Source organism: Dipodomys spectabilis, unplaced genomic scaffold, assembly GCF_019054845.1.
Source record: "Dipodomys spectabilis isolate Male_0828 unplaced genomic scaffold, ASM1905484v1 ptg000018l, whole genome shotgun sequence".
NCBI lineage: Eukaryota > Metazoa > Chordata > Mammalia > Rodentia > Heteromyidae > Dipodomys > Dipodomys spectabilis.
The window spans coordinates 10,605,909-10,615,691 of NW_024870695.1; the positions used below are offsets into that span (position 1 = coordinate 10,605,909).

Genomic DNA, 9,783 nt, shown 5'->3' on the forward strand with positions numbered 1-9,783 from the left:
GGCTTCTTTATAAAGTCCCTTCTCCTTTTTCTCTCTCTTTTTTTTTTGTTAGTGTGGGGCTTTAACTCAGGGCCTGGGTGCTGTCCCCAAACTCTTTTTGCTCAAGGGTAGCACCACTTTTGGTTTTCTGGTGGTTCACTGGAGATAAGAGTCTCATGGACATTCCTGCCCAGGCTGACTTTGAGACATGATCCTCAGATCTCAACCTCCTGAGTAACTAGGATTACAGGTATAAACCATTAGCCCCCAGCTCAGAAATAACCTTTTCTTTTCTTTTCTTTTTTTGCTGATTGTGGGGCCTGAACTCTGGGCCTGGGCGCTGTCCCTCAGCTCTTCAGCTCAAGTCTAGCACTCCACCACTTGAGCCACAGTGCCACTTTCAGCTTTTTCTGTTTATGTGGTACTGAGGATTGTAACCCAGGGCCTCATGCATGCAAGGCAAGCACTCTATCACTGAGCCACCTTCCCAGCCCCAGACATAACCTTTTCATTCTGCATTACTTGCAAGTCACATATCTTATTGGATCCTACAAAGTAGGGCCCTGGGATTGCTTGAGGCCTGGAGGTGGGCCATATAAAGTAGCCTGGCTACACTGGCTTAGGATCCCCAATCAGCACAGATGCTCATGCAGATACCCCAAAGGTTAGGCATCAGGGAGCCAGCAAAGGAGAAGACTGAAGGTACTCAGGGATGCAAGAGGCAGAGCTGAGCAGGGACCAGGTGCACACTGGTTTTCACTGAAGCCATCCTCCTCCCCACTGGGAGAACAGGCAGCTGGCTAACACTGACCAGGCTGGCTGTTCCTGAGTCAGCTCCCTGCAGATCCTGGCAAAGGATAGTGACAGACGAGCCACTTTGACTGTGGTGGTGACAGGCTTGTGGACTCCTTGCCACCCACAAAACAATCCAGGCCCTGGATTTTGACTGCCTGATCTTTGTCCATTAGTCCTGCAAGGGTCCCCTCAATTTATAGGGGATGGGCCTGTGTATTGCACCCCACTTATATGAAGAGCTTTATTAAGGAAAATAGGTTTATTGTCCCCAGGCCAATCATGACCAAATATGATTATTTATTTGTAGTTTTGAGTATTAAACTCAAGAGCCTCATACATGCAAGGACAAGTATTTTACTACTAAAATATATTCCCAGCCCAGCAAATATTGGTCTCAGAAAGCCTGAGGGCAAGCACAGGTCACCAGCTACTCTGTTCTGGATGAGGAACACTTTGCAGGGAAGCGTAAAGCCTGATGAAGCTGACATTCCTCATTTCAGGGATTGAACTTGCTGTCTGCACAAGGATTTGAGGTCTAAATGTCCTCTGATGACTATGAGGTCATCTGACTGTTCTATGGTAGCTTGTATAATATAAAGTAGCACAATGCAATGATTAGAAATACAGATGCCAGTCAGTCAGTTTGAATCCAACTCTACCATTTACTAGCTGAGTGACTTTGGGAAATTAAATACTCTTGGTTTCAATATTCTCACTTATGAAATAAGGGTTGAGCCAGGTGTTGATGGCTCATACATGTAATCTTAGCTACTTTGGAGACAGATCTGAGGATCAAGGTTTGAAGCTAAACCAAGCAAGAAAGTCTGTGAGATTCTTCTCTCCAATTAACCACAAAAAAGCCAGAAGCAGGATCTGTGATGCAAATGGTAGAGTGCCAGCCTAGAATGGAAAAGCTAAGGGTCAACAGCCAAGCTCTGAGTTCAAAACCCAGAAGCAGCACAAAGACCAAACAAAAAAACCTACCACCACTTGCTAGATTGTCATGAAGATTAAACAAAATAACCTACTTGTACTATATATGTTCACTATACTACATGCTTAACTTTAGGGTATGTAAGAGCCTAATAGGGCCTACCAGTCCACCACAATCTAAGAACCTCTGCCATTTTGATCCTGAAGATTTAAGCACCTATACATTCACTACTTCCTTGCAATCTCCTACCAGAAGGGCAAGGCACTGGTCCTTTGAATAACTAGAGACTACCTAAGAATGGAATTATGGAACCACCTTTGACTCTGCTTAGTCCAGGCTTTAAAATTATTGTTTATTTGATTGTCCTAACTCCAGCTGCATGAAAAAGTGGTTCTCCAGCACTAGCTCTCCACCACTACCCTGTTGGCCAGAAGCTGAAAAGTATTTAGGCTGACTTGTTTGCCTAGGACTTAGTGGTAGAGTGGTGGCTCTAGGCCTTTAATTGTAATGATCAACAGAACAAACAATCTGATGCAGGAATATCAAACTAGTGGGATGTTTTAGCTGCTATAGTGGGAGGGACCTGGGGCCAGAGAAAGTCAAGACAGAATATTGTATTTGTGGTCCTTCTTATCCTGGTAAGGAATTTCAAGTGCAGCAAACCCCATCTGTGTTCTCCAAAACTAAGCCATCTGTTGGCTCAGAGATGAAGATGCTCAGAGGGGGAAAGAACACGCAGCTTTCCTACCCTAGCTCTGAAACTTTCAAAGACACCAATGACTTGATGTAGATCCAGTGCTTTATTAAAGATAAATACTCTTGTTAAGAGGAGAAGTAAAGGGTCCCCAGGCCGACAGAGTGCAATAAGTATGTATGAGAGATCTGTGAGGTCAATGATCTGTGCTCTGAGGGGTGGTCCATCAGGCCAGGCCCGGGCAACCAGTAAGGCAGATGAGGGTTCCCATCCTGAGGAACTCACTGCTCCTGGGTACCCCAGGAGATGTAGTCTGGCCTAGTGGCTGCATGGTACTCATCGATCAGCTGCTGTACAATCTCTCTGGATGTGTCCATCTCATCAAAATTGTCCTTGAAGATGTCTTCCTTGCGGAACTGCTCCATGAAGGCCTCCCGTTTCCGCAGCTTGTCAAACTGGCGACAGGTGCGCTCAAAGAGCTTGGGGCATGCAGAAAGCAGGAGTCACAAAGAAACCCAGTAGCACTATGGCCCACACAGCTAGGGAACCAGGTCTGAGTTATCCCCACAGCAAGGTACCAGAAGCAGAGGCAATGTGGATGCAGAGGACAAGACACAGTCAGGAAACTGACTTAGAGAAAAGGTGCAAAATAAGACTCACCGAAGAGATACTGGTGTGGTTGGCCATCATGAGCCCACTGACCCGGTGGGCTGAGGGCAGGTAGGGAGACTTCCTTGACAGTGCCACCTGGATGCTGGCTGGGCCCCAGGGGATGAAGTTGGCCAACTTCCGCTCCCGGATCCTCTGCAGGCTCTTGTGGACCTAGGGTGGGCACAGAGCGCTGGTGGCTGCCCCTGCTCTATGCTGTGGTCCAGGGCACAGGATAGAGGGGCCTCATCTACCTGGGTGGGGTCCACCTCTCCCTGGATGATGTTGAGGATGGCGATGTAGCAGTGGTTGGTCTGGCGGTCCCGGCCTGTGGACACCATTACATTCTTGGGCTGTAGCAGCCTCCTCATGACATCCAGGACTGTGGTCTTCCTCACACTGGCTACCTGATGGGAGAAGGGGCCACAGGCCAGAACTCAGGGGGTAATCCACAGAGATGCATTGGGAGAGGAGAGTAGATAGTTCTTGACACCATCAGACTTGTAGGCTCTCTCCAGGGATATCACTAGCTCAGGCCCCTGAGTTTCTGCTGAAGGAAGGACTAGGGTATTAGCCCTTCTCAGCTCAGTAAACTTGAGCCCTGGTACAGGAGCATTAAACTCAGCCCCAGCAGGAGCCAAAGACAGAGGGAAAACAGAGACAAGACAGCATGCAAAGCATGCTATATACAAGTCTCTGAGCATGAGGGCCTCTGGGGACTGCAAAGGAATCCTGGGATAGTAGGGAGAAGAGAAAGTCAGGGTCAGGACTTGCTGGGTCCAAAGCCAACATAGCCCTGAACATCAAAAGCTCTTACTGACTGGTCCGTGGTGAGGGGGGTGTAGCCGGTCATAAGGAAGTGGAGCCGTGGTGTGGGAATGAGTGAGGCAATGAGGCCAATGAGGTCGTTGTTCATGTAGCCAGGGTAGCGCAGGGTAGTGGTGCTGGCTGACATGATGGTAGACACCTGGGAAGAAGAATACCATGTCTTAGGCCTTGTAAGACCTGGGTTGGACCAACCTCTCTCACTGCCCCTCCAGTAAGGAGTTTAGAGGAATCCAGGAAAGGGTGCTTACCAACTGGTTGATCTGGGAGAAGGATGGGTTCTGGATGTGCAGGCGGTCTGTGGCGATCAGGTTCAGGGCTGTGTTGTCTAACACCACCTGGGAGGATAGAAGAGGGCTATAGGTTTCAGGGGACAAGAACATCAGGAGCTCTGCCCGAATCTAGGCTCTGAAGCATTGAACCTCAAGATCAGAAATGGCCATCCAACAGAGCTTTACCCAAGCCTAGGGCATAGACTAGAGTTCAAATGGACTTTTAAAATGCGTGAAAATTCCTCAAGTCAGCCAACGACAAATGCTGGAGGGGATGCAGAGAAAGAGGAACCCTATTACACTTTCTGGTGGGAATGTACACTTATACAACCACTTTGGAAAGCAGTCTGGAGGGTCCTCAGAAAGCTAACCTCCCTTATGACCCAGTCATACCACTTCTAGGCATCTATCCTGAACAACAGGAACCAGTATATAAGGACACATGCACCTCCATGTTTATTGCAGCACTGTTCACAATAGCCAGGATATGGAAACAACCTAAATGTCCCACCACAGATGAATGGATCCAAAAATTGTGGTATCTATACACAATAGAATATTATGCAGCCATTAGAAATGACAAAATAAGGGGCTGGGAAGGTGGCTCAGTGGTAGAGCGCTTGCCTTGCATGCCTAAGGCCCTGGGTTCAATTACCCAGCACCACATAAGCAAAAAGAAAAAAGCTGGAAGTGGCGCTATGGCTCAAGTGGTAGAGTGCTAGCCTTGAGCTAAAGAGCTGAGGGACAGCGCCCAGGCCCAGAGATCAGGCCCCACGACCGGAAAAAAAAAAAATAGAAATGACAAATATATATAAAAAACAATGGCATTTGCAGGGAAATGGATGGAGCTAGAAGAAGTCATGTTGAGCAAGGTAAGCCAAGAGCAAAGAGACAAATGGTACATGGTCTCCGTGATAAGTGGATGTTAAATCCAAAATGTTAGGTGATACGACAAAATTAACAGGACTTAAGAAACAAAGGACTTCCACTCATCTGGTCAAATCACTACTAAATAACCCCATGCTGCTGATTACATGTATGGTATATATGTGTACACCGGAGAGGAACCAGGAAGATGACACAGAACTAGAGGGAATCAGGGAAAAACATATAACAGCGGGACCCATCAGCTGCACTGGAGATTGACCAAAATGAACTAAGCAACTTAATGGCAACGATGGGAGGGAGGGAACAAGTGGGAAAGAGGGAACAGCTGATGCTATGCAAAACAAAAGAAATGTACATATCACCCGATGTGGAAGAAATAACTGTATCGCAAAGCTCATAGAACTCATAAATGTTATAGCCCGTGATAGACAATTTGCTCCAGGAAAGTTAGAATGTGTTTGTGACTTTAACTGAGCATCACTATCCCACAATACTGTGAAATTTGGGAAATTATGTAACCACTTAATCACAATTAAAAATTTGAAAAAAAAATTAAAAAATAAAATGGATGGAAATGATTAGACATGGGTGTTGGTGCAGGTACAGCTAGACTCCAGGACTCACCACACAGTCTGCATTCTGGGTCAGCCTCTTGAGCGTGAGGAGTGAGTTGTAGGGCTGGACCACCACATCACTCATCTCATCCTGATTGGGAAACACTGAGTATGTCTGTACCAGCTTCTTAGGGTATCTGGTTGGGGTTGGGAAAAAAAGAGGGCAATGATTGGAGATTTGGTGATTAAGCTTCCCAACTCTTCTGGGAGCTGCTCAATCTGAATGAGGTGATTTAAATGAAATGAAACTATAGAAAAGGAAGATCTGACTTGTGAATGTCTATAGCCTCAAACCAGGAAGGAATGAGATATACCATAGAATCTATGGTTCCAATTCCAAACATGGCCTTACTTCCTGGACCTTCATGGAAGGCCCAGATTCCAGGCTCTCATTTTAATCACTGAGAGTATCATTGGCTTTCTCCATTGTGACTTTACCTTCCTCACTATAGGAGGGAATACAAGCGCTCTTTTCCAATTCCAGTAAGTAGGAAGAAGGTATGTCAGCTAGGCCTTAGGAAACCAAGTTGAAGAGACTATGCCTCTTTCTGGGCTCCCAAACAGAGGCTTACCTGTCATTCAATCGCTCTAAGAGATAGGAGCCCAGGCCAGAGCCTGTCCCCCCAGCAATGGAGTGACACAGCACAAAGCCCTGCATAGGAAAAGGACAGTCAGTGTATGCGTAAATAATTTTTAAATTTAATTTTAGGTAATAATGGGATTAGCACTCAAGTCCTCTTGCTTGCTAGGCATGTTAAGTGGCAGGATTTTAAATAGACCCATACCACAATTTGATGGAGTCCTTTCTTCCTGAGCCCTTCCTTTCCTTCTTAATATAGTTCAGGAGGCTCAGCCTTGTCTTCAACAAGGTACAGTGGCTTTTGTCCAATGCAAAGAATAAATGGCTAGGTCTATGCCTAATAGAGAGTTTCTAAAAGTGCTTCCAAGCCAGGTGCTAGTGGCTCACTGTAATCCTAGCTACACAGGAGGCTGAAATCTAAGGATCACAGTTCAAAGCCAGTCCCCATGAGGGCTAGGAAGATGCCTCAGTGGTAGAGTGCTTTGCCTTGCAAGCATGAGGCCCTGGGTTCGATTCCTCAGTACCACATAAGCAGAAAAAAAGCCAGAAGTGGTGCTGTGGCTCAAGTGGTAGAGCACTAGCCTTGAGCTGAAGAGCTGAGGGACAGTACCCAGGCCCAGAGTTCAGGCCCCATGACCACCACCACCACCAACAAAAAAAAAAAAAAGAGAACGAGAAAAGTCCCCATGAGATTGTTATCTCCAATTAACTACTCAAAAAACTGGGATAGCTGGGCGCTGGTGGCTCACACCTGTAATCCTACTCAAGAGGCTGAGATCTGAGGATCAAGGTTCAAAAGCAGCCCGGGCAGGAAAGTCCGTGAAACTCTTATCTCCAATAAACCACCAGAAAACCGGAAGTGGTGCTATAGCTCAAGTAGTAGAGTGCTAGCCTTGAGCTGAAGAGCTGAGGCACAGCGGTCAAGACCAGAGTTCAAGCCCCAGGACCGACAAAAAAAAACAAAACAAAACTGGGAAGTTGGAGTTGTGGCTCAAGGTGCTATAGCATTAGGTAGCCTTGGGCAAAAGAGCTCAGAGACAGCATCCAGGTCCTAAGTTCAAGCCCTACAACTGACAAAAAAAATAAAAATAAAGTGCTTCCAGCCCTTCTTTGCTTTTTGTTTGTTTTTGTCAGTCCTGGGGCCTGAACTCTGGGCCTGGGCGCTTTCCCTCAGCTCTTCAGCTTAAGGCTAGCACTCTACCATTTGGGCCACAGAGCCACTTCCAGGTTTTTCTGCTTATGTGGTGCTGAGGAATAGAACCCAGGACTTCATGCATGCAAGGCAAACACTCTACCACTGAGCCACCTTCCCAGCCCCCCAGCCCTTCTTTATGTCAAACCCTTTGGGACACTCACCTCTAGACTGTCACTGCCATCTGCTTCCCGATCAATGATGTCAAAAATATCCTCATGGATCTTCTCTCCCTATGCAGAGACAGGAGGGTCAGAATGGAACAGGGTCATATAACAAGGAATAACCTCAGAACAGCTACCTTGATTCTCTCCATAGCACCTAAAGTCCTCTTATTGAGCATGACTACCTTTCACATTGAGCGGTAGTACAATATAGCAGCTACAAGAAATTTATACTTAAGACAACCTTGATACCCACATGACCCATTCATATGTTAGCTCTATTTCCTCTCATTTTGAAATTATGGGGATTGAGCCTAAAGCCTTTCTCGTGCATCCTACTACTGTACTGTAGGTACACTGTACAGGTGACTAATTCCGGGCAGATTAATCTTTTCCTGCTTTAATTTCCTCATCTAACAGAGGTTATAACATAGGACCATAGTCTCTTATCTAAAATTCTTTGTGCTCATTATGATTTTGAACTCAAAATTTATTTACAAAGGCATTTTGTTACATAGTAAAGAAAAATCCATAGTACATGCACAGTAAAGAAAAAGCCATGGGAGGCATGTTAATCAAACAGACTAACATTTCTGCAATGATAGGTAAGAGTAATGACAGAGAATTCTATAAAACAGCTCATCTTCATTGAGATTTGGCTTTATGTCTTTTGACTTCAGACCTTCTTGGATTGTGAAAGAACAAATAGATTGTGGACCTCTAGTACTTACCTCTGAGGATGTTGAGAAGTTTAAATAAAGTAATATAGTATTTAGAATGGCTTGAACACTAAATGTTGTTAGTTGCTTCCTTTTTTGTTTGTCTTTATCTATCATAGGCTGCCCTTGAACTCATCATGCCTCACGTCCTACTACATATGGCTTTATTGTAGGCAGTTAACAGCACTATACAGTCAGCTCACTGCAGCTATGTCTGTCTGTCTTTAGCACTTATACTTCTGACTTGGTTTCATCTCCCCCTAGGAAGTCTTAGGGCCTGCACAAGTTGTGAACCCTGCAGGAGAATAGCAAATGACCTGGGAGAATCCACTGGCCCAGTTGTTGCCAGCTCCTCCTCCATGTTCCGACAAGTAGATGTTCTCTGGGTTGTAGAGCTTGGCATAGGAGGAGTTGAGGATGGAGTGGATCACTCGAGGCTCCAGGTCCAACAGCACGGCCCGAGGAATGTAGTGCTCATCATCTGCCTATCAAAGGGAGGCCAAGAGGGGACTTGGGTCAGCTGGGGGGGGGGGCGAGGAGGGAAGAAGGGAGGTCCCGAGTCCTCCCCACTCCAATTCTTGCTGCCTCTCCCGCCTCAAACCAGCCACCCTGACCCCTCTGCGCAGTGGGTTTCCCAGTCCCAGGCCGCTGTTCTTCCTTTCAGTCCCCCCTGGGATTACTGCTAGCCCTGGCCTAGTTGCTGGGGGCACCTGGTAAAAAAAGACGTCCTTGCGGTCAGTGCCCTCGGTGGCGAACTCCTCCACGATGCCCTCCGGGCTGATACCATGCTCTGCACACAGCTGTTTCCAGAACTCGAACCCGACTGGGGAGAAGGGGTGGGCAGGAGAGAAATAAGATAGCTGGGTTTGGACAGGGTTCCAACTAGCAGCCACGGGACTGAACGCCTAGGTCCAAGCATAAGAAGCCTAGCCTCAGGCCTCGCCAGTATCTCGAGGAGAGGCGTCTACAGCGGCGACAGTACAGAGGAGTGCCCCTGGGCTGCTAGCAGGACCACAGGACCCTGAGTCGAGGATGTCCCGCCTTTCGGAGAACTGCGATTCTGGGCATGGCAGATGGAACCTAGGATTCCACAGAGAGGTCCAAACGGAGCTAAGGAATCTAGCTAAAGGAGGGCCCGGAGGTTCGCTCACTCTGATTGCCGCACTGGCCCAATTGTAGGGTGATGATTTCTCTCGGCATCGCTCCTTAGGTACCAGCGTTGCAGCCGCTCCCGCCAGGAACGCCGCGACTCGCCTGCCCGCCGGCCGCAAGACGCAGGCGCGCAATAGCTAGTTCCACCTACCAACTTTCTTCGCTCCAATGAGCTCTGAGTTCTGTTGAGGGCAAGTTCCCTTACTCCTCTGGCTTCAGTTGTGTAGAGCGCGCATGCGCAGAGCCGTTCCGGCGTTCGATTCCTCCGCGCGAAGGGACCCATTTTGACTGAGCCTCCCTCGCTTTCTAACTGAACGAGCCTGTGCG

At 47.4% G+C, this 9,783-nt stretch overlaps 1 protein-coding gene across 1 annotated transcript; it reads right to left on the minus strand.

Moving 5' to 3' along the window:
* Nucleotides 1-2,489: 2,489 nt before the first annotated feature.
* Tubg1 (tubulin gamma 1) lies at nucleotides 2,490-9,584 on the minus strand. Its single transcript, XM_042673649.1, has 11 exons — nucleotides 9,456-9,584; nucleotides 9,015-9,127; nucleotides 8,622-8,789; nucleotides 7,586-7,654; nucleotides 6,222-6,301; nucleotides 5,660-5,786; nucleotides 4,127-4,213; nucleotides 3,868-4,017; nucleotides 3,305-3,457; nucleotides 3,063-3,224; nucleotides 2,490-2,881 (listed from the first exon to the last, which is right to left on the minus strand). The coding sequence occupies exons 1-11, from the start codon at nucleotides 9,502-9,504 to the stop codon at nucleotides 2,684-2,686; spliced, it is 1,356 nt and encodes a 451-aa protein (XP_042529583.1). The 5' UTR covers nucleotides 9,505-9,584; the 3' UTR covers nucleotides 2,490-2,683.
* Between the last annotated feature and the right edge of the window lie 199 nt (nucleotides 9,585-9,783).

Excerpts from the sequence above, each read along its gene's own strand:
- Tubg1 (XM_042673649.1), bottom strand. The coding sequence starts at position 9,504 with ATGCCGAGAGAAATCATCACCCTACAATTGGGCCAGTGCGGCAATCAG. Across the intron at positions 9,128-9,455 it reads GGGCCAGTGCGGCAATCAGA|TCGGGTTCGAGTTCTGGAAA; the intron begins GTGAGCGAACCT and ends CCTTCTCCCCAG. Across the intron at positions 8,790-9,014 it reads AGGACGTCTTTTTTTACCAG|GCAGATGATGAGCACTACAT; the intron begins GTGCCCCCAGCA and ends TCCCTTTGATAG.